General features: G+C 37.4%; 1 protein-coding gene and 1 pseudogene across 10 annotated transcripts; one reads left to right on the top strand and one right to left on the bottom strand.

Moving 5' to 3' along the window:
- Nucleotides 1-1559: 1559 nt before the first annotated feature.
- On the bottom strand, nt 1560-18588 carry LOC109242119. Of its 10 annotated transcripts, none has more exons than XR_002070357.1 (12): nt 13171-13289; nt 11792-11920; nt 11583-11672; nt 10158-10239; nt 9984-10079; nt 9704-9826; nt 8720-8803; nt 7613-7835; nt 7349-7525; nt 5127-5203; nt 4848-4924; nt 1560-2290 (listed from the first exon to the last, which is right to left on the bottom strand). XR_002070357.1 is itself a non-coding variant. In XM_019408949.1 (8 exons), exons 5-8 carry the CDS (start codon nt 9984-9986, stop codon nt 8231-8233), a joined length of 363 nt encoding a protein of 120 aa, XP_019264494.1. In that variant the 5' UTR covers nt 9987-10079; nt 10158-10239; nt 11583-11672; nt 11792-11920; nt 18257-18588; the 3' UTR covers nt 8096-8230. The 10 variants fall into 10 exon arrangements, 3 of the variants coding, with proteins under 3 accessions (XP_019264494.1, XP_019264493.1, XP_019264495.1); XR_002070358.1 differs by having other exon boundaries at nt 2229-2267; XR_002070359.1 differs by lacking the exon at nt 1560-2290 and adding an exon at nt 3266-3830.
- Nucleotides 5271-7197, top strand: LOC109242118 (annotated as a pseudogene).
- Nucleotides 18589-19675: the final 1087 nt, after the last annotated feature.

The following is a 19675-nucleotide window of genomic DNA, read 5'->3' as shown; positions in this document are numbered from 1 at the left end:
ACTCCCCCCCCCCCCCCCCCCCGAAAGAAATTCGTCCTCGAATTCGGACCTTGCAAAACCAAGAAAGGGGCAAACATAAGTACCAAGCCAACCACAATCCAAGCATTGTATGTCCAAGCTAAAAGATAAAAGATCACGATCTTGCACTCAAAAGTAACACTCTTATGATATAGCCAAGTGTCGTAATCTAGAAAGAACACATCTTCAACACAAATGATACAAACTTGACTATAAGAAAAATAACACCCATAAGAAAAATCAAGAGAGTGTAAAATTCTATATTTCCAACAAAACCACAATCTTATAAAATTCTTAACAAAGACTTTCCTACGAGCATGAGAATGGTTGTTCCAAGAGTTGCCTTGATACCATGTTGAACTCCGTGTACCACCTAAAAGTTTAAGTTTTTAAAGAAGCACACTTTTACTTAGTTTCTTGTATCTTCAACGTATACTTCTTTTATATACTCCATCCGTTTCATATTAGATGAGATATTTGACTCGGCACGAAATTTAAGTAAAAAGAAGAAGACTTTTGAAACTTGTGGTCTTAAAAGTTTAAGGGGTAAAAAGTTGGAAAAATGCACAAGTACCCCCCTGACCTATACCCGGATTCCCAACTACACACTTTTTCTTCACGGGAATCCTATTACCCCCCTAAACTTATTTTAAATGGAATTATTTGCACCCTTAACGCTGACGTGGCAGAGTGTGTGTATTTCACTCTCCCAAAGTAGAGTGAGAAGAAGGAAAAAACGATTTTCAGATTATTTTTTATTCTTTTTATCATTTTTTCTTACTTTTTTTCCTCTTCTTCTTCGTTTTTCTTTGTCTTTTTTCTTTTAATTTTTTTTCGTTTCTTCTCTAAATCCGGCGGATATTCATTCACCGACGACTTTGTCTAGCCGTTTTTCTTCCATTTTTTCTTTTCACACAGAAATTAAACTTTCAAAAGATCTATTCATAAGCAAAGCAAAATACACTCAGATTTGGGGGGAAAAACTCATCATCGAAAAACTTTCCCACGCCGGAAAAAAAAATGATGTACTGAAATTTTAACTGGAAAAAGTTTTCTCAGCTTATATTCGTTTTTATTTCTTTCGCTCTTCCTCCCACACATAAATTGCACTATATATATATATATATATATATATATATATATATATATATATATATATATATATATATATATATATAACAAAACACACTTAGATCGAGATAAAAATCTGTCGCCGAAACAAAAATTCGCCGGAAAAAATGGTGTTTGTGAAATTCCGACGACCACCATTTTATGCCGCCGGTGACCAAAACAAAAAGAAAGAGAATGAAATAACCAAAAAAAANCCAAAACCAAAAGAAAGAGAAAGAAAAGAAAGAAAAAACAGAAGAAAAAAAGAGAAAAGAGCGGAAAAACAAAACTCAAGAAAGGAAGGAAATAACCAAAAAAAATGAGAATAATAAGAAATAAGAAAAAAGGATAACAAAAAGAAGAAAGAATAAAAAAAGCATTAAAAATACATGTGGGGGCGCGTGTAGCTCACCACTTGCCAAGAGTTTGGTTGACAGCGTTAAGGGTGCAAATAATTACATTTAAAATAAGTTTAGGGGGGTAATAGGATTCCCGCAAAGAAAAAGTGTATAGTTGGGAATCCTGGTATAGGTCAGGGGGGCACTTATGCATTTTTCCTAAAAAGTTTGTGGGGCCATGACATTTGTGTGGCTATAAAAGCTTCTCATTAAGGGTAAATGGGTAAAATGAAAGAGTTTAAAGTTGAATTATCTCCAAATTTAGAAACGCGTCATTTGTTTTGAAACAGATAAAAAGGAAAGTACCTTATCTAATATGAAACGGAGGGAGTATATATTTTTCAAGGGGCAGCAAAGGGAGAAGCAAGGTACAATGCTTTAAAGAACTGCAAAAATCACAAGAGTTTCTAACGACAAGATCTAGGTTCATTTTTCATATTTGAAATAACTGATGGAGTTTCTGGTCAAATATCCATAAACGGTTGGGTTTTTTTTTTCCCGAAGGCTAAATAAGTTGATCTCTCGTTTGATAAAATTTCCGCCTTTTTATCAAGCTAATGAACTATTTCAAGACACAGAATAAAAAAAGAAGAGCAAAACAACAAATTTTGAAGGAAAAAAAAGGTAAAAATTGCACTTAACCTGTAGCCGCTTTGTCTTTCTGTTTGCACTCGTACCCACTTTTTAAAAAACTTCAGCTTCCCTTTCTCCTCCCCTTCTCCTTCTTCATTTTCTCATTGTCTGGAAACACAACTCCGTGAGGACTGAGGAATGATATGGTCATACCATTAATCAGAAAAAGGCACCAATTTTTATCCAACAAAAAAACAGCAACATGAAAATCAAATATGTTGTAATATAGATAAAACATAGAAAACGTAAAGAAAATGGAGAAACTGATCATCAGCGATCAGAGATTCAAATGTTAAAAAGAAACTTCAGCTCTATAGCTGAAGTTTTTCAGTTACAACACAAAAACTTCAGCTCTAGAGCTGAAGTTTTCTAGTTACAACATAGAAACTTCAGCTCTAGAGCTGAAGTTTTTCTGTTACAACACAAAGAGCTGAAGTTTTCTAGTTACAACATAGAAACTTCAGCTCTAGAGCTGAAGTTTTCCGGTTACAAAGAAAAACTTCAGCTCTAGAGCTGAAGTTTTTATTTTATAACTGGCAAACTTCAGCTCTAGAGCTGAAGTTTCCCGGTTACAAAGACAAAGCTGAAGTTTTCCAGTACAAAAGAAAAACTTCAGCTCTAGAGCTGAAGTTTTTATTTTATAACTGGCAAACTTCAGCTCTAGAGCTGAAGTTTCCCGGTTACTAAACAAAAACTTATAAAATAAAACTTCAGCTCTAGAGCTGAAGTTTTTATTTTATAACTGGCAAAGAGCTGAAGTTTCCCGGTTACAAAGACAAAAACTTCAGCTCTAGAGCTGAAGTTTTCCAGTACAAAAGAAAAACTTCAGCTCTAGAGCTGAAGTTTTTATTTTATAACTGGCAAACTTAAGTTTTTATTTTATAACTGGCAAACTTCAGCCCGGTTACTAAACAAAAACTTATAAAATAAAACTTCAGCTCTAGAGCTGAAGTTCGCGAGTTACAAAACAAAAACTTCAGCTCTAGAGCTGAACTTCAGGCCCGGCTACTAAAATGCTGAAGTTTTGTGTGATTGCCTTTGCTACTTCAGCCCCGTGTGCTGAAGTTATGCGAAAAAGCGGGTACGCTTGCAATTTTTTTTGCAAAGCGGGCACAGGTTAAAATGTGGCACAAAAAACGGGTATAGATGCAAATGCCCAAAAAAAAAGAAGAGAAAGTGAATAAATTCGGCCAATCCCAGTAATGGGCAGGGAACTGGAAATAGAGCTAGTCGTGATTTTCATTAATAGGTGGATTGTGATACAAGCAGCAAAAGAAGTACAATTACCATATTTGCAAGCCTTCAGGATTTTACTGCATTTTCACGAAAGAAAAAAAGTAAAAGGAACAAAAAGCAGCTCAAAGAAAATGAATCCACCTCTTATGAGGATTTTGAAAATGAGGGACAGGTATTCTATCATGGGTTGAAAGTTAATAGGGCAGAAGAGGGAAAAAAATGTACCTGATTTGCACACATAATACCTGTAGCCAAATAATATCTGTGACATAATGTCCAGAGATAGATATGCTCTTCCAGGAACTATCGCTCCAGGCCCCGCATGTCTATATTATACAGCCACCAGGTCCTCGTTATGTGGAAGATCGTGGTGGCACCTGGTGACTGCCCAGTGAATCCATGGTTTTCGGAGGCTTTGGGTAATGGCTCAGAACCCTTTATTGGAACAATATAACACTAAGCAGTGCCAGAAACTAAAGGAACCAATGTAGAAATAGAACCACAGAGCCTTCACCAATTTCTACTACTTTCTTATCAATGAATTAGTATTTTGGGCCTACCAACATCATTGTATATAGAGGAAAAGAAAGTAATAATATGGCAAGTAATAAGCCAAACATTCAGAAGAGGAGTTAATCCACCTTCACACATATGTAGCTCCATTCCTCGTCAGAAATTAAAAACTTCGTATAAAAAGTGGTCTTCCCACACTTGAAAGCGGGACATTCCTGGAAATATATTTTACTGAGCAACAAGTTTCCTGCTATCCATAATTTCATTTGTGTAACACTAAAGAGAACAGTGACCTCCAAGCAAGAGGACAGTCACAAAAGATTCACTGTTTTCACTTCCATCAACATATAAGTCCTAAAGTGCAATTTGTGCACCTCTATTCAATTTCTCACCAATGCCATTTTAACGTTTTGCTAAATTTAAATATCTCTCTCCTTGCCAAAAACATCTCATTGTTAAATGAAATACTCATCTATTACTTGAATTCTTACATGATATCTTTATCATTCCTTCTGATCTGTTTATGTATATCAAAATTCAAAACAGCAGGCAACACCTTCCTGGATTCTCCATTCTAGTTCCAAGCTGATCCTGGATCTCATTCCAAAATCAATGTTTACATGCTTACATCTAGGTAAAATTTGAGCATTCTCCTCAGTCATTACTTTCCAACTCAGACAAGTATACAACACATTCTAGGTAAGGTCTAAAAGTTTCAAGCCTTAGATAAAGGCTGGCAGTGTTTGTAGACTGTGCATTACCATTGAGAGGAAACAATTATCAATATGTACTCTGCCAGGACTGCAGGTATAAATCATGGCCACCTCGGCAAAGATGGCATACATATTAGAGAGACACCAGCAGTCTAACATAGTATTGAAGAAGGCAATGATAACTTAAGAGAAAAAAGCATGAGAACAGAGATAAGCAACAACTTACACTAAGTAGATGTCATGGGGGATCATAAAAAAAACTCCACTGCTCCAAGTCCTACACCAAATGAGTTTTCGTCCATCCTGATGACATTTTCAGAAACAACCAAAGGATTTAATCATTTAATGGTATTGGAGGGAATGGATATGAGTATTGGATAAAAATGTATGTTTTAACCAGTGAAGAGCAATGCTGCAGTGACACCAGCAGTCTAACATAGTATTGAAGAAGGCAATGATAACTTAAGAGAAAAAAGCATGAGAACAGAGATAAGCAACAACTTACACTAAGTAGATGTCATGGGGGATCATAAAAAAAACTCCACTGCTCCAAGTCCTACACCAAATGAGTTTTCGTCCATCCTGATGACATTTTCAGAAACAACCAAAGGATTTAATCATTTAATGGTATTGGAGGGAATGGATATGAGTATTGGATAAAAATGTATGTTTTAACCAGTGAAGAGCAATGCTGCAGTGCACCAATGCCATTATCATGGTTTTGGTAAAGATTTTCCCCCAAATTGGAAAAGAAACCAAGGAAATAAAGATTTTCTTTGGATTTATCATGATTTTGCTTGCCACTTGTACTAGTCTGTTAGGTATCATGTGACAAAGATCAGGCAATCATTTTTCTTATTCTTTTAGTGTGTATTTCTTCTGTAGTATGTGGGGGATTGATAGTAAAAAAAAAATGCATGTCAAAGCAGGACTTATAAACAAAGTGGTGAACTCCACCTTTCTATCCATCGAGTTTCCAATTTCAGGCACACAAATCTGATTAGGTATCTTATTATGTCACAAACTTCAACAAGTACACCTCAAATTCTGCCAAAAACTCAAGTGATCTATAGAAAAGGAAAATGCAGTATCAATCATAGATATACATTCAAGTGGCAGCATTACAGTGTGTACTGTATCATTGCTTATTTCAAGCGATGAAGTTGCAGTAACCTGGACGACAAAGAGGGCATCTGTTGATTAAAACCTCTGAATAAAATCATAAATGTTGGCATTTATTTCATCAGACTTTTCTTGGTTGATGAAGTGACCTACTTCCTCCATTACAACAACCTCCTGCAAATTAGGCACTTCTTTCTTGAAACCACCATTGTTTATATACTCCTTGGTTCCAGGAACACGATACGTCGCGTCCAGATCACCCACCACAAATTTAGTAGGAACTTGAATTTTGCATCCACAAAATGGTGCTGTAAGCTCCCAGTTTTTGCATTTAAAGAATAGATTTAAGAAAATTTGGACGTGCTTAAATTTTGCTGGAACTTTCTGTATTTCAGCATAATAGACTATTTTTCAATGACTTTGCAAACACTGGCTATTTTTCTGATTAACAGTCCGAAAACTGACTAGCCCGTGTTATTTTCACGTTTTTTCCGCGAGATGCAGACCCAATTCCATAGCGCACTTGCGTGTTTTTGTATGGGCCTAACGGGATTGGTCCGGAAAGTTCTCGACATCTGCTTATATACGTTCCGGAATATCTACTTGGGGCAGAAATATCGGTACGGATAGAAGTATCGAGAAAATACTAAACTCTCCTTTACGACAGTATAAATACCTACCAGGTCCTCTTCCTTGAACCAACAAACTTGAAACCTGAAAGCAAATTCAGAAAATTTTCAAAAGCTCGCTGAAGATGTCACTGATTCCAAGGATGTCCAGGGATTGACGAAGCAGCATCTTTGATCCATTCTCAATTGATGTGTTTGATCCCTTCAGGGAATTGGGTTTTCCAGGTTCCAATTCACGTGAGACCTCTGCATTCACGAACACTCAAGTCGACTGGAAGGAAACTCCGGAGGCCCATGTGTTCAAGGCAGATCTCCCTGGGCTTAAGGAGGAAGTGAAAGTGGAGATCGAAGACGATAAGGTTCTTCAAATCAGCGGAGAGAGGAACGTGGAGAAAGAGGACAAGAATGACACATGGCACCGCGTGGAACGCAGCAGCGAGAAATTCATGAGGAGGTTCAGACTTCCGGAGAATGCGAAAATGGATCAATTTAAGGCGGAAATGGAGAATGGAGTGCTCACTGTTACTGTTCCCAAGGAAGAGGTGAAGAAACCTGATGTCAAGTCCATTGAGATCACCGGTAAGACGCTATATAAGTTTCTATGTAAATGTAGCAAGTACTCTATGGATTGCGAGCCAGTATAAATAGATATAGTAAGGTTTGTATTACTGAAGATGTAGAGTTCTTCTTCCTTCGTGTCTCATCCTGAGCCGTCTCCTTATTTGGCCTATTAACCGCTAATGTATTCCCATGTGTTATAATATTCCTGTTGTTGTACTGCGGTTCTGTTCAAATCTTTTATCTTACTCTTTCCTTCTTTTCGCCTTTGTATGTTTTATGTTGTTTAATCAGTTTGTGTTTGAGTGAGAGACTCCTTGGTACTCTCTGTTCTCATGTTCTGCATTTTCGGTTCTAAGATTCAAAAATAAAATTAACAAATAAGAGACATGAGGACACTAGGTTGTTCAAGACTTACTGAAGCTCATCGAATTTGCAGTATGTAGCGCAACATAATATCAATCAGATCTTCAATACTTGAATTCCCATTTATTTAAGTCCTGAGCTGGAATTAGTTGAGGTTGGTAATATGTCAAGCTAGGAGGGGCGGCTGATCCTTTTTGTTCTCCTGTTATGCGTTCTCAATTTATTTTTTCTTACAAATTAAAAAAAGGAATTAATAAGAGCAGAGAAGACTCTCCTGGAAGGGAAAATAACAGAAAATTATAAATTTGCTACTCACCGGCATCAATTTCTCTATGGTGTTGATAGCCATCCGCATCACTTGATCACTACTTGTTAGCCCAAGGCAGTTTCAGTTAGTTCTTTTTATCAGCGAGCGTTAAGCTGCCTAAGCTCTTACAGAGGACCAAATTAGAACCTTAGCTTTCCAGCAATTGAAAAGCAGCTTATGGCTTTCCAAATAGCAACAATCAGGCGGGCAAGTTTGTGAAAAGGACCTGCACCTGCAGGAAAGAAGCAAACTCTCCAGGGTGGGTAATTCCTTTAGACAGACTCGTTCCCTTAGGAAGAAAAGATGTGCATTCTGAGGTAACTTATGGATGGTAAAACAGCTACTGAGCTGGTATTACTGGGCAGCACTCATTTCAGGACCTGGCCATTGAAACTACTGAGCACTTACCAGTGACCAGTGTTTAAGTATTACACGTATGAACCAAAAGTATGCAATAGTTAATAAAAGAATCAGGCTTTTTGACCATTAAATTTATATATAATGTGTAACTTTTTATACAAAATGATTTTGTTGCGCTTGTTTCATATATTGTCATTGTCATGCAAGCCAGGACATAAAACCAGGCCAGAAAGGTAATAGTGAATCATTTTCAACATTTGCTATATATCAAGCTAAGATCGAAAAGACAATAGAAGACGAGGAGCGAGAAGCTATTGAAGGATCTCCTTTCAACAACGCTTTGCTCACAAGAAATCCCTTCACGCGTTCCACAGTCTCCTCTATAAGAGAACTGCTTGGTGGTAGGTTCTTGAGGATAACCTTCAGAATATAAAGAACATAAAAGTCATTTGCGATTCATGTTACACTTTGAGATTGGCTTTACTACATGTGCACTTAATTTGCTATGACAAAAAAATTAGAGCTAAGCAAGCTGTCAATGACCTCATGTATTCCTAATTTTACTAAAGTTCTGACAGAAAAGTTTACAGTCTCATGATGAAGGTGACTACAGTGCTAGAACTTTTCAGCGGTGACATATTTATAAATAATTAAGAAAATAGAAGAAAGAACAGAGCTACATTTTTTCAATTTTGACATATTTTAAGAAAAGGGCAAACCACATACACACACGCACTGAGAATTTAGTTCGATTACCTGGTTGTCAATGACTCTGACTGTCAGGTATTCTTGCTTATACAATGTATCTAACATGGCTTGCAGATACCCTTCAATGTAAAGCTGCATCACAACCGAAAGAGCCACTTACATGATGATTTAATCTGTCTGCTAGAACAACTAGAACCTATCACAAACACACACTAGATATGAAATGACACTAACTCCAGTGCATTGAAATATTCAGCACTAGGAGTTTTTTATAACCCCCCAAAACAACAGGAAAGACGGCACCATCTAAACTGTCATACTGGAAACAAGAGCAATAACATTGGATAATGTAACAGAACTAGCGATAGATATTCATTCAGTTAGCTTGGCAACAGATTATCAGAATTTAAATGTTTCCTCAACAGCTATTTTTTAAATTTCCAAGCTCTTCAGAGGCCATCTAGCCAGATTATTTCATCCAAAAAGAAGACTTAGGACTCCTGTAGGCCATACTACAATTTTTAGGCCCATAGAAATAACGACTCCTATTCTCTGCATAATTTGATGAAATGACTAGAAATTCCATAATTTGCTAGGAAATTTAACTTAACAGTTGCACCTGAAGTTCAAGTCATGGAGTAGTATATAGCTGACAATTTTTACTCCAACAACAGTTTGGTTCACCAATATACATGTGTTATGCAGTTTAGAGTGTTGTTATTCAATGTCGTGCAGACTTTTTCCATAATAAAATTCATCCATTCCCCTTTTACAAGATAGATGAGTCATGAAGATCCAGGGGAAGTGGCCATCTAGACATGAGCGTCCAAAACCATGCAAGTTATGTCAATCAACACGACCACCTCCACTGAGCCTTGACCAAACATGTCTGAATGTTTCTCTGACAGCACATAAAATGGAGCATTGATTTATCCCACTCAAACAACATAAGTTTGCAACCATCAGCAGCTGTTATCTCTACAGGAAAAAGTTGAGATGAAATAAGAAATCATCACCACAAATGTATCATACCTCATCAACCCTTGGACTTCGATCGAGCCTAATTTTTCGATCAGGGCCACCTTCCATGAAAGCACTCCCCAATAGCGTAGGTTCCATTGCCAATTTAAGTATTCCTTGATGAAAACCATACACCTGGAAAGAACGCATGAAATTAAATTTGGATGACAGAGGCAAACTACAACCTAAGATAATGCCAAACTCATAACTAAATCAAGGTTTAATTGAAAGTTTCAAGCTTGGAACTTAGTAGTTACAATATCTGGCATGCTATTAGATAAGATGTTCTTACCATTCCGTTTAACCCGCTAGCTTCTGTTCCATTCAGAACCGAGTCTGATATTTCAGTGACAGCAGCAAAAAGGATATTTGATCCTGCTGATTTTAACTGCATAGGAAACAGCTTATGCGGCACCATTGACAATTGCAAAGAAACCATGACAACAAAATTAACTATAGAACTTACAGTTTTCCTAGATCACCGAAGTATCTTTTTGTTCCAGAAAACCCTTTACCGTCAATACACTTACTAATGAGTTTGAAAGTACCTATCATCCAAAACGCAAGCAAAGACTTCAATAAGGCAACATACACAAATAAAAGGAAAACGTCATACTTGCCAGTAAATTCTAATAGAAGAGACCTGCAGCAAGGATTGTCAAGCTAATTCTTCATATAAAGCAAAATTGGACCGAAAAAGCAGCCGATGTCATCACTTTCATGAAAATTGGGTATAAAGTACTGTGTAAAAGTCCTGATATCCTATTTAATATATCCGCACCTAAAATTCAAATTTGCGGATAGTTTTATGGTTTGGAAACTCTCCTTGACTTATATTTGTTCTAGTAATCAGGTTGGATTAAGTTACAAATAATCTCATTAAGCATTTCAAATTGAAAGAACTTTCTCTGTCATAGGCGCTTAAGAAAATGGGCAGAGTTAGTAGTCCCTGACATTGCCTTGATAGACAAGCTACTTTCATTTGCCTGCCTAATTTGCAACTTAGAAGGTACTTTTGCTAAACAAACTTCAATTTTTGATAAGATCTATATTGTACAGAAACCACACCCAACACGAGAAGATCTTTTGCTAAGAAGCAAATCTTGCTAAGGCACGTTCCCCAAAATAAGAAGATTGTAATATCCAAATAGTCTAATTAAAAGCGCAAAATATTACTTAATTTCCACATGAAGTATTTGCTTCCTGGTACTTCAATGCTACAGGCAAATTCAAGGAACTTCCACAAAAGACCCCATAAGAGCACCAATGCATCAAAAGAGATTAGCTACACACCATGCTGTCCATTAACATAGGTGTGNTGCAATGTAGATTGCTCTCATTGCGTACCTAGAGATAATGACAATTTTCAGCTGCTATTCAACAATAATTTTTGAGAGCATAGGCCATACTAGTAATAACACAGGCTTACCAAGAATAATGTTGGGCACATTTAATTGACAACTCCTGGAAAGTGACAAATGCATGAGTTACAAGGATGCCATTGAGCTCTACTATCATATTTTTTAGTGGGAGGTATCTAAAAACGCAGATATAGGAGAAAGAATGTTACACCACAGGTAAATCAAGAACAGACGTTTACTTAAATAGTAAGTGAACAGTTGTACAGTAATTGAATATTCCATCCACAATTTACAGTATACTCTTTCTACCCTGGCAGAATTTGACATCCTCCTAGTAGTAATATGATTGCAACTTTCAGAAGTTTCATGAATTCAACTTTATTTAACCAATCAAATTTTAAACTTTCATGCGATGTGTTCTATCTGAAATTAACTAGTAATGTGATGTACAAGCCAAATGAACATATTAAACTCAACCCCGACCAAATGGTGTCACGTAAATGAGATAGAGTTAGTACCATGTAACACACCTTTATAACACTGTGAAGTAAAGATCTTAGCGTCTCCTGCGTGGAGCTATAGCTGGCATAAGATTCCCCCGGAAGAAAGCTTGCCACAACCTTCAGCAACATTAATAGGAAAGAAAAAGTGAGTTAATTCCGTGACTTACATTTCCTCCTCAGTGTAAAAAGAACTTCCCTGGGGAGGAGGCATAGTGAAACCAAAGTGCTGTAGACACCTTAACAGGATGGATCTCAAAATGATCAATGTAATACTTTTGACTTGGAGTATTTGTATCGCTGAGGGACGTTCTCCAGAAAGGAACAATTCTCATTTATGCCTCTTCATCGAGGTTGAAATCAAGGGGCTGCAAAGAAAATTCAGTGGTATAAAGATGGAACAAACAGGATATGTAAGTATAACAAAAATATGACAACGAGCGAGTCACACGTCAATTTCTTATTGATCTTGGAACGTGTCCCTGCCAAAACAAAAGCATAACTAAGTGACAAACCAGTTTCCTGACTAATAGTAGAAAATTATGGGGAAGGCCTTTGAAGAATTGAACATCCTGACAAAGTTTCTGTTAGCATGATAAATGATTTAACAGATAATGTTAAAAAGGTAATACACATAAAAAGTACTACAAAACAACTTTACTTCAGATGTTCCTAGTTTTGTTACTGTTTTCTAACACTCCTCATCTATTACAAAGGAGAATTCAGGGATTGGCATCTTTACCTATATGCAGTTGATTAATCTGCCAAACGTATTGAAAAATTCATAGCATGCACTATTATTCTTCGGTATGAGGAACTCAATACCCTTCCACCCAAATAACCCCATTGTAGCATTCACATGAGCATTTTAATAAGGACTTATGAGCGTGATAATAGACTTGCTCTAATACTAATTTTATTGAGTACCTGCTACCTCTCACCAACACAAGTATCGGGTAGCTCTGTAATTCTCGACTGCCATTTATAATAAAAATCTACATTTACATATAAAAACACATCCGAACTAAATGGAGCTCCTCTCTATAGTTTAAAATTGGCATCATAGAGACCCATTTCATCTCAATGGGAACTCCATCCACAACCTTCCTTCCTCCCCTACCCCCCCCCCCCTATTCTCTTTCAACTTATCTTATCTCATTTGCCTAAAAAAGAAGAAGTTCGTCAACACTTGGAATAATTTTGGAAAGCAAGATAAAGATGACATAAGGAAACAATCAAACCTCATCCCTAAAAGGAAAATTGAAACCGAACTTCTTTCTTCATTTTTTAGTTCAATATTCAAGTTTAACGAAGGGAATTTGACCAATTAAATCAGAATTAGAACACCAAACTTGAAACTTCAGGACAAGAGACCCTAGATATTTTTCGAACTAGATGAGATCTATTTGGTTCTGTTAAACAAGAGAGGAGATCTGAGTAACTAAATAACTCATTGATGGAAAGCTGATGCTGCAATATAGGCAAGAACATAACTAACTCCTATCCAAAATGCAATTTGCAGTTACACATAAATCAAATAAACAGTCAGAACTTGTACAAGACTATGATATAGTTACAAAGAAGAGTCATGCGGTATTTAGGTGACGTACAGAATAACCTGAAGAACAATTGATAAGTGTTTGACTTGTTTGACACTAGAATTACCTCAAGTCATTCCCAAGAGGGGTAGTCTCAAGTACCTTGGGTCGGTTATTCAGGGGATCGGGAAGATCGACGAGGATGTCACACACCGTATAGGGGTGGGGTGGATGAAGAGGAAGTTAGCGTCGGGAGTCCTGTGTGACAAGAAAGTGCCACCGTTACTAAAAGGTAAGTTTTATAGAGCAGTGGTTAGGTCTGCCATGTTGTATGGGACTGAGTGTTGGCCGGTTAAGAACTCACACATCCAGAAGATGAAAGTAGCAAAGATGAGGATGTTGAGGTGGATGTGCGGGCATACAAGGATGGATAAGATTAGGAGTGAAGATATTCGAGAGAAGGTGGGCGTGACCCCATGGAGGACAAGATGCGAGAAGCAAGACTCAGATGGTTCGGGCACATTCACAGGAGGAGCACTGATGCACCAGTGAGGAGGTGCGAGCGACTCTCTGTGGCGGGCACGAGGATAGGTAGAGGGCGACCCAAGAAGTATTTGGGAGAGGTGATCAGGCAGGACATGGCGCGACTTAGGATTACTGATGAGGACATGGCCCTTGACAGGGAATTGTGGAGGTCGAGCATTAAGGTTGTAGGTTAGGGGGGAGTTGTGAATATTTCTACGGCGTACCAGGGTAAGATTAGCCATTTAGGAGTTCGTATTAGGATGCTAGGGGTTATCTGCTGGTTATTATCGTACTTTCCATCTATTTCGTATTTCTTATATTGTTGTCATTTTATTATGATTCTATTGATGGTACTAATATATCGTCTCTTGTGGCCTTCTTGAGCTGAGGGTCTCCTGGAAACAGCCTCTCTGCCCCTCGGGATAGGGGTAAGGTCTGCGTACATATTACCCTCCCAGACCCCACTTGTGGGATTACACTGGGTTGTTGTTGTTGTTGTTGTTGTTTGACACTAGAACTTGATGAAGCTAGAACAGTCCAAATGCGGAGGACTCATTCATTTGCGTCACAATTTGGTGCCTCCGAAGCATTGATGCAAAAGGAGCTCCTACCCACCTAGGCTCCAGACTCGGTGACTGCATCGTGATTACATAGATATTAGCATCTTGAGGTTAAGAATACCATCAACCATGTCATTAGGAAGGAGATCCACCACAGAAACGAATACAAAGCACCAGAAAAGAAGATTACCTGTACCCTGAGATGGTTGAACTTGTGCCTTTCAGCAAACATGGCGTCAAAGTCTATCCTATTTAGTCTTGCCATAATGATTGGATTGTAGATCAACGCATTGCCCTTATCCTTGTCAACTAAATCCTCCAGTAGGTTGAAAGACGTATATGAACTTCAGGTAAATGAGCTATCTTTTTAAGCAATTGAGCACAACTAAGCACAAGTAAAATAACACATGGAAGCCAAGCTGAGTTTGTTAGTAGAGCTCAAATTATACAAAAGCTATATGGTGAATTCTGATGCGAAATTCCTCTCTTTATTCCTCCTTACTCGATCTTAAAACTGAAATCATAGTCCACGTTCTTATGCACAAAGGAACATCAGGGAATACCTATAATCAGCAGGACATAACCTAAAGTTTGAACCATCAGAAGACTTATTGTTCTATAGAAAGCGGAAAGCACTATCCTCATGATCCATTAACAGTCTTCTTGCTTTACTTATCGAAAAGAAGAAAATCTTCTTGCCTTAAAATGCAACTTTTAAATTTTCCGAGAGGTTCTGATTTTCTGACTTTGTACACATTGACACAAACTTTTATTTTTTGAGAAGGAACACATTTGTATATTAATAAATAGAGTACACAAAAACTGTGTAGTCACCCATATTTACCGTGTGAAATACTGGAAGAAACTCCAAATCCTTTGTCTTGTCAAAAGGATTCTAAGACATCAACAATAGACTCATGGTCTTCTAAATACTTTCCATTACACCAAAAATAGAAAAGGACTACACACCTCATTTTCATCTTCTGGATGTTATTGGATTTATCGTCAAAGATATTGTATCTAGATTTTAATACTGAATAGTTAAGACTTGGTTTTCTCAACATCTAAATATAATGGCGAAATATATAAACGCCCCTTTATGTTGTCCTCAATGACCAGATAAACACCTCAATTGACCCAATTATCAATTACACACTTTATTTTAGACTGAAGTACGACCTCGTGAACACCTCATGCTGACATGGCAAAGTGTGTGCTTTATAATCACATATGAGCGCGTGAAACCCTTAAAATCAAGCTTTTTTTAAAAAAAAAAAAATTTACTTTATGTGGTCCCCACTTACTTTCATTTCACTGTTCTCCTCCTCCAAAATTTTCACCTTCAAACAATTTCCATGGCAGCCCAAATAGCAAGCCAATACAGGAAAAATTGGTACTTCAAATTTTGTGCTTATGTCTCCTTTCAACCTCAGACACCCGCTACCATCTCCACCATTGTTACTGCCACCACCATAAGAACTCCGCCCAACTCCTCTTGTCCTCCACCACTACTTTAGCCGCCTCCACCACATATAAAAAGCATACCAAAGACAAATCTTCAATCTATCTCCACCAGCTCCACCAATTATCGATACTCCGGTATCATCTCTTTCTTCCGGTGCTTCTCCTCCATTCATCGCCACCGCTCCCGGCGGTTCTCCTACCAAGTCTCGTAATTATGCTTCCTTGAATAAAGTCATCATCGTCGGATCTGCTGTTGTAGCTGATTTGCTGATGCTTTAAATCTCTGACATTCACGGGCTCTAATGTATATGTAGTTGTTATGATAATGAGCATCTATATATCCACCAAAAAAATTTGGTAATCATCTATGGGCATTGATGAGATTAGAAAGCTCTCGCTCGTGTAGTACTTGGATTATAGGAGCTGTCTGTCAATTCAATTTTTTGGTCAGTCCGGTGAGACTCCATTATTGTTGGACTAGAACTCGTCGGGCGTGGGGAAGGGGGTCAGATGATTGTTTTTGTTTTTAATTATGACAAATTACACGTGTCGTCCTTTAATTGGTTCATTTTAATACATCATTGGCAAGTGTAATTCACGCATGTGGTTTGCCGCACTTAAGTGTTTATTTGATACACTTAGCAGTCACTTGGAGTGTTTAATTGGTAATGGGGTCAGTTGAAATGTTTGTATGGTCGTTGAGGACAACATAAAGGGGCAATTTATATATTTCGCCAAATATAATTTGTCTTTAATTAAAACTAACAAATATAGAATTCAAATAAATAAATAATAAATAATATATCCACAAAATATTAAATATAATATTAATTTTACATGGTGTTGCATAAATTGTTTCTTTAATGAACCACATTCTAAAAGCCAGCAGTTGGCGGAGGAAGCAGACAATGGTGGTTGTGTATTGATTGCTGGAGGTGATGGATGTGCGATGGTGACTGATGGTGATGGCTAGCGGTGGAATTGGTTGGATGGTGCTGGTCAACAATGATGGTTGTGTGGTGGAGGCTAGTGGTAGTGGTGGTTGGTAGTGATGACTGGTGGTGAAGGCAGTCTGAGACGGTGGTTGTGAGGTGGAGGCTGATGGTAGAGGTGATTTATAGTGGTGGTAGGTTTTATAGGTGGTTGGCTGTGGTGGTTGCATGGGGGTAGCGGACGGTGATGGTAATAATAGAGTAGTAGTAAAAGATTACATTCACAAAATCTTTAACTGAACATCTTGATGATTTTAAGACTCTGTACTAGATCTGAATAATTGAGACTTATTAAGAACTAATATTAAGTGGTTGAGAAAGAAAAAACAAGAGATCTGTATGATTCAGATTCAAAACTCCATAAAGTGGAAACAAATGGGGCCAAGTTCCTCTAGCGTATAGCACTTAAGCAGTCATCTCCAGAAGTAACTTCTATCGTCCTAACTTATAAAGGTTTGTTGCTTAAATCTCTCGGTTCAATTCACTCTTGGATCTTAGGTCATTGACTCAGGAGCTTCTGGTTGTATATCTAATAAATCTCTTTCCTCTACTATTAGTTACTTTCCAAAACCATGACAACAAGAGCAGGTCAAGCGACTTTCATCTTTGACTTTAGTTTAGTGTTACATATTTTTTTGATCAAGTAAGGTAAGCTTTCATTAAATCTATCATCCAGAGGATGTAATTGATTACAAAAAAGTCAATTTTCCTGAAAAGCAAAAACCTCCTATCTGCTCAAGGAGCTTACAAAATCTAATAGATCTAATGAGCTATTTATATCAAAATGGTTACTCCAAGCAAAAAGATTTAATAAACATCTAGCTTTTAGTGCAGTTTAGTGTTACATATAACATATTCTAGGTTGTTCCTTCAATCAATACTAATAGCTGTTTATCCCAAACATTTAATTGCTCAATCTTGGATGTACCATATATGAGCCACACGGAATTTACTACCTCGACCTTCCAAGATAACCCACAGCTATCCTATTACTGACTCTCCTAGATTACTCCACAAATGGTTGACACAGACCAATTTTCTATTTTTCACACCTTTGTACTGAAGATAAAATTAGTCTGTGATTCCATTCATATTTCCCTACATTCTAAACCCGTCATAATACAAAACATGAATATTTCCACAGGCATCATAGACTTTCTTGCAAACTATAAGCTGAAGTCCATTCTCATTAGCCAAAGAAAAATTAAGATGACGACCCAAGTGTTCCAGTCATGATACACTATTACATTTCATCACAGAACAGAGTGAATAAGACTGATCTCTAGAAACAGAAGATGAATAACCACTAGACTGTGGTATTACTATATAAAATTCCATTTTCTCAAACTGCAAAATCCCTTAACAAGAAAGTCAGGCTGGATGGCTATGGAGATGAATTATTCTCAAGGAAAATTTCTAGTAGAAAGGAACACACTATTTCACTGTATAACTAATTACAGATTAGCTAACTAGGTAAGAGATACATTTAAAAAGGCTTGTTTATTTCCAGGGGAAAAACAATTCACTCAAGCACATTGAAACGGTTAAAAGGATCAACAACAGCTAGATAAAAGATGGTTAAGGACACAATGATAGCAAAAATTTACATAGAAACACAAACTTACTTGTTTTGCACGTTCCAGTAATTGAATTACAAAAGAGGAGATTCTTAGCTGCATCTTTGTGCAGGAACGGAATGAAGTGTCCCCTCTGCGTCTATCAGAAAACTCACAAATTCTCAGAACCCTAGTCAAGCCCTCTGCATATAATTCGTAACCCAACTTAATGATCTCCATGCCAGTTAACTGCCCATATCTATTTTTCTTTGAATCTTCTATCTTCTTTTCCAGAGGTAAGTGAAACCCTAGACCTCTCTGTTGCTTAATCCTGTAAAATGGTTTCCATTCACGTACTTTATCCAAGTTTATTTCGCCTAGTAGATGTATAGCTGCAAGACAAAAAATACAAAAATGAGATAATAAAGTCATACTTTTTTAATAAACTAGTTTCTCGGCACGTGCGTTGCACGTGTATGCGGAGTCATGTGTTATACGATTTGAAAGGAAATTAATATCAATAATATTAAAATAAAGTCTTGAGTAAAATTTATACATTAAAGAATAAATAATAGGTTTTTGTGAATGATCAATGTGAATTGTATTAACACTTATTTGTCTAGGTCAACATGATAGGATATCGTCCGAACCTACGGAGCAACAACAAACTCAGTACAATCCCATAAATAGGATCTGGCGAGGGTGTAGTGTATGCAAACCTTACCTCTACCTTGAAGGATGTAGAGAGACAATTTCCGATCTGAACCTACGTAGATGAACAATAATGATTGTAATTAGATATATATGTCTTTTTACTATTTTTACTTATCATTCTATTTTAGTATAAAGGAGTCTTAGTAAGTGTGACGACCCAAAGGGTCATCACCTGTTTTAAATGAATTCTGTGCTTCCGAGGCCTTGAAAACCTCGTTTAGAGTCGCCTCGATTTGCGTGCGCAGTCCGGACGCGTAGCCGGAAAGCATAAATATGAAATTATGTGAAAAATGCTAAGTTTTTATATTAAAATGAATAAATTTGACTTTGGTCAACTTATTGGGTAAACGGACCCGGACCTGTGATTTGACGGTCCCGGAGGGTCCGTAGGAAAATATGGGACTCGGGCGTATGCCCGGAATCGAATTCCGAGGTCCCGAGCCAGAGAAATGAATTTTTAAAAGAAATTGTTTTTCTGAAATTGTTAAGGAAAAATTAAAATGATATTTGATTGGAACGTGTTGGTATCGGGCCCGTATTTTGGTTCCGGCGCCCGGTATAGGTCTTATATGTGAATTAAGATATTTCTGTAAAGTTTGGTTAAAAACGGACGTCGTTTGANGTCTTTATTGATGATATTTTGGTGTACTCCCGCAGCCAGGAGGAGCACGAGCAGCACCTTAGGGTTGGTTCTTCAGACTCTGAAGGATAGTCAGTTATATGCCAAGTTCTCCAAGTGTGAGTTCTGGCTGAGTTCAGTAGCATTTCTGGGTC

This window comes from Nicotiana attenuata, unplaced genomic scaffold (genome assembly GCF_001879085.1).
Source record: "Nicotiana attenuata strain UT unplaced genomic scaffold, NIATTr2, whole genome shotgun sequence".
Taxonomy (NCBI): domain Eukaryota; kingdom Viridiplantae; phylum Streptophyta; class Magnoliopsida; order Solanales; family Solanaceae; genus Nicotiana; species Nicotiana attenuata.
Note: the sequence above shows the minus strand (reverse complement) of the source record. Positions and strands in the feature narration are given on the sequence as shown.